This window comes from Schistocerca piceifrons, chromosome 2, assembly GCF_021461385.2.
Source record: "Schistocerca piceifrons isolate TAMUIC-IGC-003096 chromosome 2, iqSchPice1.1, whole genome shotgun sequence".
In the NCBI taxonomy this organism is placed as follows: domain Eukaryota; kingdom Metazoa; phylum Arthropoda; class Insecta; order Orthoptera; family Acrididae; genus Schistocerca; species Schistocerca piceifrons.
The window spans coordinates 301,813,095-301,829,108 of NC_060139.1; the positions used below are offsets into that span (position 1 = coordinate 301,813,095).

The window sequence follows — 16,014 nt, forward strand, 5'->3', positions numbered from 1 at the left end:
TGAAATAAGCTGGCTCAAACAAACAGAAACAAGTATGTATATCAAATTTTCACAAAAAAATAATTTAATTAAGACTTAAGTATTACAATGATTGTTATATTTAGGTTTACCCATCCACAAACATACATTTACTGATGGGTCTTTCATGAATTCATCCTTGCCTTAGGCACTTTCACCACTTAGATACTTGAAAATATTTTCTTTTTCCTCCACAAGGAAATTAAAGCTGGTCTAGAAAACTCAGTGTGACAATAACTAGATAACAAACAGTCAGTCCACAGTGACCAAGTGTTAACTTCGGTGTGGGCAAATACTGAAATTAAGTCTAAAAACCATCTCCATTTTATAATTAATTTAAGAATATTTTCCTAATAAGAGTTCTGTATTTTATGGAGTTCTTTCAAATTATTTGATTTTTGTGTTTCTTTCAGGAATTTTGATTCTCTTGGCGCTGAGCTTCCTGACATCTACATTCTACTTCATACCTAAAGCAACATTAGCTGGAATCATCAGCACAGCAATGTATTTCATGATAGATGTTGCAATATTAAGCTTGTTATGGAAAACAAAGAGTAAGTTAGTCCATAATATATTGTACAATATTACAGAAAAGTTAAGAATTGGGAAAATTGGTCTATTGAGGACATTATTACATAAGACACATTCCATCACTGAGCATTTAAATGATCCACCTTGTGTTATTTGTAACACTGATGCATGCTGTGTCTTGTCCACCATGGTTTTGTTACTGGCTGCCAATGTGCTGACCGTCACTGTGGTTCTTCCCTTCTGCTATTGTTTATGATGTGACGTTTCTGATTTTTGGTAGGGTCTGCCACATACTTATTTCTGAAATATTGTAATTTGCTACTACATTCTGTTTATGTATAAATGGAAGGACACACTACTGAGGTAGGCAGTTCATCGTCATGTGTACTTGAGGCAACATCCAAAAAAGTACTTTAAGTGTGAAGTGTTAGTTCATGTTCACAACTAACTGGTACATGATACTGGATTCTATGTGACATAGTTTGGACAAGATGCTGATATTTTACCAACTGACATTGCTACATCTCTGATAAAACTACACCAAAACTTTCATTTTCATGGACGGGAACCCAGGTACAGACAGACAGAGGGCAGTCTACATAGTTGAAGTACAAGTGGATACAAAGGAATCGGTGAGTCATATGCACATCAGGTATCCAGCAGTGTTTTCAGGAGGTGTGAGCCAGGAGCTGACTAAATGTCTAAAGGGATTTGACACTGCCATGTCATTAAATGCAACAAGTGGAATGACATGATTTGTATGGTGGAGCCCAACAATGGGTCAAAATCAACTAGCAAAAGCTCAACATTTGGGACAAATGTCAGCCATAAATTAAGAAGATATTTAGCAACAATCAGGAGCAGGTCTGTGAGGTCAATGATCAACTAAAGAGTGGAACCCAATGACATGGGGAGCTGTTACCAATATATATACAGTGTATTCTGGTGGTGTGTTGTACAGCAAACACAAGTATGATAGAAACTATTGAAGTTCCACACCTAATGAAGACTGTGGCAGGGCAGAGGGCATCTATCAAGTGCTTCATTTGCAGCCACCACAAAAGAGGACTTCATTTGGTGATGGCAACACATCGAAGCAACGCACCAGAAAAGAGAATGCAGAAAGATGTTCTACAGTGTTCTTCTTGAACTGGTGATGCCTCCTGTGTGGGTTTGACACTCAATGCTGCTATTAACAGCCATCTGGATTCACAATAAAAAGATGTCCAAATTCAAATGGCTGTAAGACCTGCAGGGCAAAGTCAATCACTTACGCTGGTTGAGGTCACTATTCAGTGTGACAATTGTTCTCTATTGCTATACAGAAGTTCCTACCATTCACTGAGCCAACAAAATTAGAAAAACTAAATGAAATGACCATCTACGGATGTGAGGTAATAGAGATCAAACTTCTCCTTGAGTTACAATTGATGATGCCAGAAAGATGGCATTGATGTCATCATCACCCACCTGTCCAAGCACTAGTCAATATGAGGCACCATTTTCTGTGTTGTTGGATGTTTATCATCACAATTGAAGAAAATGATGTTCTAAAGTTCAAAGACCATTGCTCTGAAGGTTGAAAATGGAATATACACCCAGGCAACAGGAACCCATGTTGTGATAAAAGGTGTAAGTGACAGAATACAGGCCTTTGAATTTGTCGTTTTATTAAAAAAAAAAAATCCCATAATCCATCGGACTTTTTACAGGCATTGCAAGCATTTATGGACTGTGGAAGATTGACGTGCCGTATTGATGAAACTCCTCCAACAAAACCACACAACAGTGATTGCTCTGGATGGACATCTAACATTGAATATGCACTTTTCTGACCATCATCAATGAGACAAGTCATAGTCAGTCATCTAGACTCACTGTTAAACTGTGAGCCTCTGGTCAAATGCAAAGAAGTACTCACCCACTTAGAAGAAATCTCTGTGTCAACAATGATAATATCCATCACAAGTGAATGAGGAGTCAACAATTGCTATGAGCAACTGCAACTCATCCCTGAGAGTATGTGCATAGGGGTAGCAAATCAATCCAGGAAGGTCAACTCAGTGAGTTGATGGAATCAGCTACCCATTTGTCAATAGGCCCTCACCTTGGTTTACGAATAACATTAGGGAGCACTGGCAATTCTGTTGCAATTTTTGGACGTGTTCAAGTCAGGAGCGGAGACGTAGCAGACCAGAAGATCTAGTGTGAAACTGCATATCAACATTAGGGATCATTTCCCATCAGTCTATACTGATGTTGAGTATAGCTGAGTGGTGGATAAGTCAGAAGGCAGTTGAGAGTATGCTGTGAGATGACATCATTCAGCCACCAGAAAGTCTCTGGTCCTCCCCTGTGGTCCTGATGAAGTAAACAGATGTAACATGATAGAGGGTACATGGCATTTCTGTGCCAGTTACTGGTTGCTGAACACAATTCCAAAACAGGATGTATACTCATTGCCACACACAGATGAAACCTTGGATTGATTGAAGGGAGGAAAGTATGTCTCCAGCCTGTATGTACATTCTAACTACTGGCAGAAAGTTGTGAAGGTGACAGGGAAAAGTCTGCATTCATTCTAATTGATGGTATCTGTGAGTTCAAAGTTAGGCAGTTAAGCCCTAGCAGCATTGCAGCCACTCTTGACCACATGATGGGTGACCTGCTGTGTGATCGTAAATAAATGATGTGTCTTTGCTACCTGGACCACACTGTTATTTTCCAGAAGACACTTGAAGAGCATCTAAGCTGCTTGACAACTGTGCTTAGGTGTGCCCATGATGCAGATGTGCATATGAATCTGAAAAAGCTCCTCTTAGTCACCCAAGAAATGGAAATCTTGTGTCATATAGTTAGCAGTCCTTGTCTCCCAACCCCTTGCTTCTAAACCCAATCCTCCTCTTCTTCATGTCACATGCAGCTTTCCCTGCCTGTATGAGCCCAAGCTCATTGGTGCCACATTCCTGTCTTGTTCCCTTGCAGTCTCTTCTTCCCAGCCATCAGCCACTCTTTCCTCCATACTGAAGCCGCCTCCTTGCTCTTTTATTCTCTCACTGCACTCTACCCAACAAAATCCATCACCCCAGTCAGGCTGTAGTGCAGAGAGAATATTTATGGCCAATAAAATACACTGTGTGTGTGTGTGTGTGTGTGTGTGTGTGTGTGTGTGTGTGTGTGATAGAGAGAGAGAGAGAGAGAGAGAGAGAGAGAGAGAGAGAGACAAGAGGACACTGTCGACCACTAAATGCACCAGCTACATAGTAGGAGGCTACATTCACTTCTTGAATTATTTGTATCCCACCCAAGACTTTCTATTGTTAAATTAAGTGCGGTACTGCAGAGAAACAGATAACTTCTTCAAAGACTAGAAGTAAAATGGAAAATGTCCAACTCTCTAACATCTGTATTTTGTATGTTGAAACTACTAGCAAACCCTTGTACTTTCTTCCTTACATAGTTTCAGTATATACTGCTGATATCTACAAAGAAAAAAAAATATTTTAATTTCACAAACTAGAACAGGAGAAGATAACAGATACATGGTAGACTATTATTTGTTCACATCCAAAGTTATAAATTTGGGAACATGCCTTGTGTTCAATGTTTTCAAACTACTCATCATTCCAGACAGCAAAATCCTCAATGATCAGTCTTCTGTTCCATCTGGTAAGCTACTCTTATGTGGGGTTCAGAATGATTTTTTCCTAACTCTCCCTATATTGTAAACCTCATCAGTCCTTTCCATCATCCTCTTCCTTCCCCTTCAACCCTTCTGCCAGAATAAGAAACCACTGCCTCTGAAAACTTGCACTTTTCATAATTTTTGTATGTTCCTTCTTTGCTGCTGCATGATAAGTATATTTTCTACCTATATTAAAACATTATAAGTGATACACTGTAGTCATTGTTCAGCATGTCACTTATATTTTGTTATTTGTGGGTTTGTTTGCAGAGCTGGATCTTATACCCTACATTGTCACATTTTTTTGCTGCATATTCCTTGGTCTGGAAATGGGAATTGGAATTGGAGTTGGAGTTAACTTACTGTTCCTGTTGTACGATTCAGCTCGGCCCCGGTTATTAGTAGATGAAATAAATGTAAGTATTGTTAAGAATCTAATAAGTAAGAAGTAGTACAGTTGAAATTAAAATATATTGCTACTCTTCACACAGAGGAGGCATTGAATACCAGAAAGGCACATTTAAAAGTAGACTGTTAGATTTTTGAGCTATCAGATGGAGTTCAACAGGCCGAGAAACAAAAACAAACATATTCTTATGTGCACCACTGATACATGCATGCCCATTGTTGTCTCCAGGCCTGTGGCTGCACTGGGATGAGTACCACTCGCAGCAGAGGTGGACGGTGGGACTACAGAAAAGGTGTGGTGTGGGGAAGGGGAGGGTAGCACAGTAGAGGTGGGGAAAGGCACTGTAGTGCTACCTTTGGGAGCATGTTGGGGTTTGGGGGAGACAGGATGGTGGGCTTCTAGGTCCAGCATTGGTAGAGCTGTACTGGTTCAGGGAGTGAGGGGGGGGGGGGAGGAGCAGAGAGAGAGAGAGAGAGAGAGAGAGAGAGAGAGAGAGAGAGAGAGAGAGAGAGGGGGGGGGGGGGGGGAGTGTACTGTGTAGGTGATTAGTAAGTAGGTGAACAATGGGGGTAGAAGGTAGGTACAAAGTTGCAGTGGGAGCAGGATGGGGGGATGGTGACTAATGAAGGTTGTGGTAAGATGGTTTGTGAGAACAAATGATATGTTGTAGAGAGAGTTCCCACCTGGGCAATTGAGAAAAACATGTGTTGGTGGGAAAGATCCACGTGGTGTGGGATATGAAGCAGCGACTGAAGTCAAGCACACTGTGTTTGCATGGCATGTCTGGCAACAGGTGGTCCAGCAGTCTCTTGGTCACAGATTGGGAATGGCCTTTTGTCTGGACAGACAGCTTGTTAGTGGTGATCCTAAGTAGACTGGCACACAATAGCTGCAGTTGCCTTGAAAGACTACATGGCTGCTCTCTTGTGTGATCCTGTCTTTGATGGGAAAGGAAGCTCCTGTGACAGGACTAGAGTAGGTGATAGTGGAACAGATTTTGCATCTAGGTCTTTTACAGGAATGTCAGCCATGGGGCAAGGGGTTGGAAAGAGGAGGACAGGGACAGACTAGGATATTGCATATGTTGGGTGTGTAGGAGAATGCCACTGGGAGGTGGGGGAGGTTAGAGGGTGGAGAGGATAGTGGGCAGGATACTTCTCATTTTGGGCATGATGAGAGGTAGTTGAAACCATGTCGAAGAATGTGTTTGTTGTCCCAGTCAATCTGCAGAATTGCAGTCCTCTGTGTATGTATCCAGTGAGCACAGTGCAACTGTACATGTTTGTGTGTGTGTGTGTGTGTGTGTGTGTGTGTGTGTGTGTGTGTGTGTGTGTGTGTGTGTGTGTGTGTGTGCGTGTGCGCGCGCGCGCGTGTGTGGTGTGGTGGGAGGGGGGGGGGGGGGGGACGGCAAGGGGTGCCTGCTCTTGTGGTGTGCAGATGTGCCTAAGTGTCAGTGAGTATATGGGGGATGGTATATGACTGGGTGACAAGGCATGGGAGATCTGTTTATGGACAAGGTGTGGAGGGTAATTTTGGTGTGTGAATGGCTCAACAAGACCCTTAGTTGAATCGCTTATTTCACAAGCCACCTAAGTACGCTTTTCCAGGATGTTGGGAAATTAAAAAAACTGTGTAGCATTGTAAGTTGAAGTCTGATCTCCTCCTAATATTTTTGAATGGAACTTTAAGGTGCTAGAAATGTGTACAAAACGTGAAATAATTTTTAAGAAATTTACTGTGCTATAAACAATTTTTTAAAATGTTGCACTTAAGTTACTTCTGAAATAAACAACTTTTCCTTTTAATTTCTGTAGCAATAATACAGAAACAGACAGATAAATTGATTAATCTTTGCAAGTTTTAAGATGAAAGATTAAGAGAATAACACTGTTCTATTTATAAAAATGTAACAGGCATACATTAGTGAACCACAAAATACAAATTTGTACAGTAAATGCCTTTCTGGCTTCATTCAGCCTCTGGCATGTTCCCGACAGTTTATTTCTTGGTTGTTGGCCATTAAATGATGCTGTCATAAAATTCTTCATAACCAACAGTTTAGTCCACCAATTTTACCAGGTCATCAAGTTTCTTTTTGTTCATTGGAACCCAAAACCAAAAATTACATTGTGCAAAACCCATTAAGTGTTTGTAATGCTACAAAATATTGTTTTTACTTGCTCTCTAATTTGACATCTGACTAATAACATTACTGAAATCAACATACCTTTTCCAAAAGGATAATCCTCCTAAGAAGGTAGTTCAGGTGGGCTGTCAGTTTTCAATAGAGTGGAAGTAGGTGAAAATCCTCCAATAAATGCCTTTGCCACGACTTCTCCTTGAATATTTTTAGAGTACAGGAACGGTTTGTAACTAGATACCTTGAATGACTCTTCAAGTTCCCTTGGTTCATCAGAGTTTGTGGTTTTCTTGTGTGACATAGGCCACAACATTTAAAACATCGTCCAAGGTAAGATGATAAACGGAAAAATGTCTCAACGCACTTGCCTTAAACACGATCAGAATATTGATGTGGAGTATAAATTCTATCCACCTTCCTCAAGAGCCATTTAATACCTCCAAAATCCTGTCACACATCGAAAAAGTGTGTCCACAGACTGGAAAGTTGTGCGTAATCATCTCAAACTGGCCTCTGTTACAGAGATTCAATAAGAATCGCACAACTGTGTGATTCTTATTTTGGCCTGTTGGCCATCACAAAACAACATGAGGTGCTTGACATTAGATGGAATTTCACTGTCAAAGTAATGTAGCAGCATAAAACAGACTTCATCAGGATCTTTGTGCACTTCTCCCTCATGGTATACATACAGTTTCAAATGATTAGTTTTTAAGTCATGTACTGAAAATACATTTAACTAGAGCTGTCTCATATAAAATACCTCATGTACAGGTATATGAGGCAAAAGCAGGTTTCGCATGAAATCAAATGCCAATGCTGCAGTGTCATCGTCTTTGTTCTGAGACGCTTCTTTCATAGCTGAATAATATTTTTTGGATTTTCTGTTATGCAAAACCATTTCAGTTGCTACATTCTGCTTAACATTTTCACTCAGAGCTTTGTCTTTCAGTTTCACAGATAATCTTTCACGCATTGAGCAAACGTCATCTTGTGGCCGACCAAATGAATATTAAAAGTTCTCTTTGAAGTATTTCTAGTAGAAACTATACTCAACTGTGTCTTGTAGATCAGGGTTATCTAAAATGAACATATTACATATTTTTACAACATCAAGTTGTGCATCAAGGTATTTTTTGGGTTTGCCTCCATAATGGGTTACTTTTACATCAAACTTCTCATTTTGTTTATGAATGTATACACAAATTTCACCTGGATCACAGTTCCCACTTCTTGACTTTCCTCTCCCGTCCATTGGGCTTTTATTAAGGACAGAACATTTATTGATTCTTTTAATTCTGGTGTCTGAAATGACAAAAACTTGCAAGAAAACATTTCTACATACTTGAGTTAGAAAACCATCCAGTTTTAAATTGTGTTTATAAGAGTGTGATTTTTTGTTGTTACATAATTTATCAATAGACATGCCAGCATTTTCTTGAATCTCATCTTGTTCCTGTACATTAGGGTTTTTACACTTACATTTTACTGGCATAACCTCAACCAATGTTTGCAAGTAGTTGTCTCATGTGTTTTTACTGTCCAAAGAATAAATGTTATTCCTGAGTGCCTGCATAGATTCTTCAGTAAGTTTTGAATGACATTTATAGCTACACTTACAGTTTACAATGTTCGGTGGGGCTTTGTGGGTGACCTTTTTTCCTTTGTGGGACACATAACTCAGTCCTTGCCCTCTAGCTTCCTGGACAATGTTCTGCTTGTATTTTTCTTCATGTCGCACTCCACATTTACACTTAAGATTAGGTTCATTGTCTGCACTGTCAGACATGGTTTAAGATCTGCACACTACTTAATAATCATTAAATACACCTATATTTCCACTGCAAACACACACTCCATGTTTATTACCATAACAACAACAGACTCAGTAAAAACAAAAGAAGAGTCACAAAACATGTAATCCTAACAGGGCCACCAACCATCGTGAATGGAGAAATGAATTTACCACAGAAAGAACCTAAGTGATGGTGCTTGGGTTCTTTCCAAAATAAACACATTATTTACACAGCTGCCTAATTGCAATCCTAATATGGAACATAGGCTGTTTCTGCAATAAATGATGTATTTATCTCCAAATAGTAACATCCCATCAAAATCTCCATTTTTTTTTTTTAAGTGTCACTTAGGTGGTTTCTGAAATAAACAATTTAGTTATGGTGAGGGACTGCTTGTCAATGCAGTTATCATGGTTACAAGTGGCTAGGCTGCATGGAAGGGACTTCTTGGTGGGAAATAGGTGGCAGCTATTGAAATAAACATACTATTCGTGGTTGATAGGATTGATATGGGTGGTCATTATTGAGGAATGTGACTTGTTGGGGTGAGAGGAACCAGGTGAAGTGAATGGGGTAGAACTGTTGAAATTCTGGAGGAATATGGATAGGGTGTCCTAATCCTTGTTTTAGATCATAAATATGATGTCAATGAATCTGAACCAGGGAAGGGTTTGGGATTCAGAATAGCGAGGAAGTATTCCTGTAGATGGTTGATAGGTAGTTCGTCATAGGGCAATCCCATGCAAGTGGCCACAACTGTCAGTATGTAGAAGTATGGCTCACAGTTTATTAACAAGAAATGCAGAACTACTGTGCCTGTTGACTGACAAATTTCATTGCTTGGAAATTAAAGTCTAGTGGCAGTCCCCTCTAACCTAAAATGACATTGTGATAAGATAATATGTAGTAACATATGTAATACTATCTACATCTACATCTATATTTGCATCTACATGTATACTCTCAAGCCACCATTATTTGTGGTGGAGTGTACACTGTACTATTACCAGTCATTTTCTTTCGTGTTCCATTCACAAATATAGGGAGGGAAAAATGACTGTCTCTAAGTCTCCATATGAGCCCTAATATGTATCTTGTATCATGAAATGTATGTTGGTAGTAGTAGAACTGTTCTGCAGTCATATTCAAGTGATGGTTCTCTAAAGTTTCTCAATAGTGTTCCTGAAAAAAATCATTGCCTTCCCTCCAGGTAAACCTGAGTTCCTGAAGTATCTCTGTAATACCTGAGTGTTAGTTGAAACTACTGGTAACAAATCAAGCAGCCTGCCTCAGAATTGCTTCAATGTCTTGCTTTAACATGACATGGTGCAGATCCCAAACACTTGAGTAGTACTCAAGAAGAGGTCGCACCAGTGTCCCTTATGCAGTCTCCTTTACACAATTTCCCAAAATTATCCCAATAAACCAAAAAAGTTAACCACTTGTCTTCCATATCACAATCCTCACACATTCATTCCATTTGATCTGCAATGTTATGCTCAGACTTTTAATAAAATGATTGTGTGAAACAGGACATAACTAATGCTATACCATATTTACTCGAATCTAAGCCACACCTGAAAAATGAGACTCGAAATCGAGGGAAAGAAAGTGTTCCCAAATCTAAACCACACCTGAAATTTGAGACTCGAAATTCAAGGGGAGCGAAAAGTTTTAGACCTCACCTCCAAATCGAAACGAAGTTGGTCCATTGTAACGTGAGACACAATTTAGGTCAAATGGATGAAGATACAGCTACAGTAGTTTGGTTCGAGTTGTAAGCTTAACAGTTAAGCTTCACCAAGTAGCCATTGCTATGTGTCAGGTGCTCCATCCGTATTTATATGGGTATCCTTTCTTTTTCATGTGCTTCGTCTGGTTTGAATCGATTGCTTATTTTGCTTTGATCTGATAAGTGCTGTTCTCTTTGTTATGGGTGTTTACGTCACTCTAAGCTGAAAATGCATTATTGTACTGTATCATGCAGTGTTTGTCGCATTCTGATAATGAGTGTTTATGACCTGTCCACACTCGCAGCATGGTTTGCTTTTGTGCGTGCTACCGCCGCTTACAATAAAAAAAAAAGAGAGGAATTGTCTCATAAGCTAAACAATGGCAAGAGACTGCTATTTGTTGTTACTTACACTGCTGCTTTCTTTGATAATGATCAACAAGAACCAAATAATAGACTGTGTATGATAGAAGATGTTCTGAACGAGAGTTTAGCGAAAATTTTTCTCCATTTGAAAATCTTTGCAGATGCCTTTTAGTACATTACATTCTGCACAGAAATTAGTCATCTTATATTTAAAACTCCAGTCAGTTGACGTGCTTCATTTCTGACCGTATCACTATTCAGCAAAAGAATAATACCAATATAAACATGACATGATATGTATATACTTTCGCGTTTGCTGTTGTCTCACTCTAGTTTCATAGTTTATTAGGCAGACATGATTTAAATGAGATAGCAGCAAACATGATAGAATACAGGCATAATGTTTACATTCTTCTATCATTTCTTTTAATTTATTTACTGACGCAAAGGTTTTGGCGCCAGTATTTTTGTGCCTGCAAAGCAAGCCTGTATAGCTTTACATATATTCAACGGCAGAAGTTGGTTGTGGCGGCACCTACCAACAATTTCCAGAACTTCCGCTTACTTTGCACTCGGTTCTGAGCTGCAGGCGGTTTTTTGGATTACAAAAACTGGAAAAAAAGTGTGGCTTAGATTCGAGTAAATACGGTATTCTAATATTACAGGTTTGTTTCTCCTACTGTCTGAATGGACGTGCATTTTTCTACATTTAGAGGTACTTTTCACTCATCTCACCAACTAGAAATGTTGTGTAAGTCATCTTGTATTCTCCTACAATCACTAAACGATGACACCTTCCTGTACATCTTAGCATCATCAGCGAACAACCACAGATTGCTGACCACCCTGTATACGAGATCACTTATGTATACAAAAAATAATTGTATTTCTATTATATTTCTCTGGAGCACTCCTGATGATACCCTTACCATTGAGGACAACATACTGGGTTTTATTGCTTTAAAAGTCTATAAACCACTCATCTTTCTGGGAACCTATTCTTACCCTTTGTTAACAGTCTGCAGTGAGGGTCCATGTCAAATGAATTTTGGAATCCATCTCTTGCTCTTCATCCATATGTGAGAACAGAGTTTAGCATGATCAATGCTTTCTAAAATTGTGCTGATTCAAGGACAGAAGGTTTTTGGTCTCAAGGAAATTTATTATATTTGAACTCAGAATATGTTTAAGAGTTCTGCAGCAAACCAATGTTAAGGATATTGGTCTGTAATTTTGTGTTTCCATGCTTTTACTCTTCTGACATACAGGAGTCACATGCATCTTTTTACAGTTGTTTGGGACTCACTATTAATGCAAACTAAGTAAGGAGCTAGTGCCATTGAGTACCCTTTGTAAAACTGAACGAGGATTCCATCCAGACCAGCACCTTAATTTTTTTTTCAACTCATTCAGTTGTTTCCCTGTGCCAGGGATGTTTGATTATATTGCCCATACAGGAGTTTGTATGATGGTCAGTCGACAGTATTTTTATGTGATTCTCCTGTGTGAATGATTTCTTAAATGTGAAATTTAAAAGTTTGGCTTTCCTTTTACTATATTCTACTGCCACAAGAGACTGGTAATAAATGACTGAGTGGGAGCCTTAAACTCACTTTGCAATTTTACATAGGACCAGAATTTTCTTGAGTTCTCAGCCAGATCTTTTGCTAAGGTATGACGAGAGTAGTTGTTGTATGCTTCAGGAATAGATCTCTACTAATCTCTGCCTGTCATCATTTGTGTGCTCTCTATTTAACCAAGAGCACAACAGCTGTTGCTTCCTCAGTATTTTCTGAATTTCATTGTTAAACTCTGTTGGGTCTTTTCTGCCCTGAAACAACTGACTGGGCACATACTTCTCCAGTGGATGATTTACAATCTGTTTAAACTTTGATCATCAGATGCTTTTTCTAGCAGAAACACTCTCCTAGCATTCTTGTCTGATTTATTTAGTAACTATAGTTGCTATGAAAGCATCGTGATCACCAACCCCCATCTCTATATTCCCATTGTGTCTGGGATATTGAACTAGCTGCTCAAGACATGTTTTCAGAAAATGTGATCGAAAGTACTTAGCAAGACTGTCTGTCTGTACCCCCTGCAAACAGTCCATAGACCTTCCAGTCGATACTTGGTCAGTTAACTAATATTGCATGATCTGGATATTTATGCCCTACTGGCCATAGACTTACTTTCAATGACTTTAAAACTGTCTCAGCAGAATTGACTGGCCAGTAAAAACATTCAACAATTTACTTGATAGATGATACCCTATAAGATTATTTTGTGTACATTGAAAGATCTACCAATATGATTAAAGTACTTGTGTGCAGCAAGCTTCAATATTAAGCACAACTCATGAATTTCCTAGCTATAGTAATTGCTATACAGCCTGATAACAGGAAGTAAGTAACAACTCACTGAATAATAGAGGTGACCAAGTCCTTGACAGACACATAAACAAGACTGGAAATGTTGCTAACTTTCAGACAAATCCTCTTCCAGAGTGGGAGAGGAAAGAAAGGAGCCAGGGATCCAGAGGGAGGAAGCTTGGTAAAGAGTAGCCTATGGGAAGAAGGAGGCAGTAGGTCCACAGGATAGGAATGTGGGAACAAGAGGCAGCAGGTCATGACGCAGGAGTGTGATGTGGGCATTGGCACCAGTGATGATGACATTGGAAGAAAGGATTGTGAGGGGGTGACAGAACAGAGGAATGGAAGACTATGGTGAAGAAGATGTGAGTGCAGAGTATGTGAAGTTAGGATCCTGGGGCAGGTTGGAAACGGGTGAAGGATGAGGGACTAGTATAGATTGAGTCCAAGTTGAGTGTGGGAATGAATAGTGTGTTTCAAGGATAACTACACTCTGTACACCACCTTATGGTGTGTGGCAGAGGGTTTTCTGGTGCCACTATCTGTCTCTCTCCCCCTCCCCCCCCCCCCCCTTCCCTGTTTGTTTTACAGATGCCATGTGTGAAGAACAATTGTCAGTGAACCACCACATTAGTTCTAATTTCTCATGTGTTGTCATTGTGGTCGTTTCACAAGTTGTTTGTGGGAGGAAGTAATACAGCAGCCAAATCTTCCTGGAGCATGCTCTTGGATTTTCAATAGTATACCTCTCTGATGCACAATGGTTCTCTTGTTATGTTTGCCACTAGTTTGTTGAACGATTGTGTAATGCTGTAATGCTCTTGTGTCACCAGTAATGAAATCATCAACTAGTGGTTTTCTTTGCCTATTTAGGTGCAATACATTATATTAATTACACTCAAGGTCAATTGCCATCCTCTGCACCGATCATCATTCCTCAGCAGGTCTTCCTGAAATTTGTCATTGTCATATGGCATTGCTACATTCTTACAAACAACTGCAGCATCTGAATACAGGCTTCTGGCATTACCCAATAGATCATTTGTACAATTTGTAAGCAGTAAGCATCCTATCACACTCCTATGGAGTATTCCTGAAATAACCTTTGCATCTGTGTTGGTTTTGTTCCATTAAGGTCAATGCAGTTGAGAAAAGCTGGTGTTTAGGGGGGATGATCCTGATGGCATCTGTTGTGAACTGCCATTAAAATTGAGCATGTTAAACTTGACAGTATGTTCTGCCACTGGGTGGCCAACTCTGCTCTTGACTGCAGTTTGGCAGTGGCCATTAGTTTGTGTGGACAGCTGGTTGGTTGTCATGCCCACATAAAATGCTGTGCAGAAATTTAGCAGTGCTGATATATGACATGACTGCTTTTGGAAGAGGCCCTGCCTCTAGTAGGTTAGGATAAGCTTGTGACTAGATTGGTGTAGGATGAGCTGGGTGGGTGTTTCAGATAGGTCTTGCACTTGGCTCTATCATTGGGATACCCATATGGCTTGGAGCTGAGAGAGGGTGTGGGGAAAGGGAGGCCAGGACATTACATAGATTGGATGAGCTGCAAAATACCATAAACAGTTGGCAGATGCCTTCTGTCGGGCAATTGCTGCAATTCATCATTAGAGTGGTGGAGCCTTTGTCCACAGGGAGGATGATTAAATCAGGGTCTGTTTTTAGGTTGCAGGTGGCTAACCTTTCTTCCATTGAGAGGTTTGTGCACCTGGAAAGGGGCCTAGAGAAGGCTGGGAATTCCTGGAAGGTATGCAGGGGGTGGTTAAATGGGAGGGTCGTAGATGGGTGGTATTATGAAATGCAAGAGGCAAGTTTCATAGTTGAGGTCAGGTAGGAGGGATTTGTAGGAAGAAAAAGGGGTGACCAATTTAGGGACTTGTAGGAAATCAGTAGGTATTTCACTAGTCCAGCGTGATTGAACTTTGTTGTGGGGCTGAAGATCAGGCTTTTGGATAGGAGTGAAACTTCTGTTGGATTGGAGTTTTTGGTGGATATGTTGATAACACTGTTTTGAGTTTTTTTTTTTTTTTTTTTACATTCTGGGTTTTGTAGGAGATTGGGATTCATGGGGGAATGTGGCAGATGAAGAAGATAGGTGAGGTGGGATCTGGGTGCTCTGAGAGTTTGATGAAGGGGTTCACTGGGGTTGCCCTTAGATGGCAATAAGACATTAACAAATTTGATAACTTCTGGCATTTCTGGATGCTCTTCCAGCTACTGGATGTTGATGGTGTCAATATCTGAGCTATTGTGTGGGTAGTTAGTTTGTTGTATTATGGTTTCATCCAGCCAGAGATAAGATGCCTGTATTATGAAAAACAGTGAATTTGTGCACTAGCTACAGCAGCCAGCAACTTTCACAAAGAGTATCAGCTCTTTAGCACGCATAATGTCTTCTCTCTCTCTCTCTCACACACACACACCCACCCACACACACCCCGTTATCTTTCAACATTGCCACCTAGTTAGGCTGGACTTAGTCAAGTTCGAGTGTCTGGAGTGGAGGACTACTTTTTGTGTGTGTGTGTGTGTGTGTGTGTGTGTGTGTGTGTGTGTGTGTGTGTGTGTGTGTGTGTGTGTGTGTGTGTGTGTTAGAACTTCAAGTTTAACACATATATTTCGGAACGACACAACAACATATATAAGTCACAGAGTAAGTTGACAAGTAAGACATGTGTACACATTAGCATTCGAATGAGCACTGAGTCCCAGTCTAGCGGCCGCTGCTCAGCTGGCTGCTTAGGTGGCGCAGCTGCTGCATGGCTGGCAGACAGCGCTGCACGTAGAGGACATGCGTAATTGCACGGCGGCACTTTGAATGATCGGCGAGTCACAACACTTTTCCCCCCTTTGAAATTGTTGCACTGGTCTTGATGGAGGTGTCCTGGAGATGGCTAACGTCCATAGGTGTTGTTTGACTCACCGTAAAGTCTCGAGGAGGAAGCTTCCCGTA

The 16,014-nt window shown here is 40.2% G+C and overlaps 1 protein-coding gene across 3 annotated transcripts in view; it reads left to right on the plus strand.

Annotated features, from left to right (window-relative positions):
- LOC124775363 (sodium-independent sulfate anion transporter-like) overlaps positions 1–16,014 on the plus strand; it is a 223,709-nt gene that overhangs the window by 195,490 nt on the left and 12,205 nt on the right. For all 3 annotated transcript variants that reach the window (XM_047250197.1, XM_047250198.1, XM_047250195.1), the window contains exons 8-9: positions 432–572; positions 4,505–4,650. In XM_047250197.1, the coding sequence (XP_047106153.1) occupies positions 432–572; positions 4,505–4,650 (287 nt within the window). The remainder of the gene's footprint in view (positions 1–431; positions 573–4,504; positions 4,651–16,014) is intronic.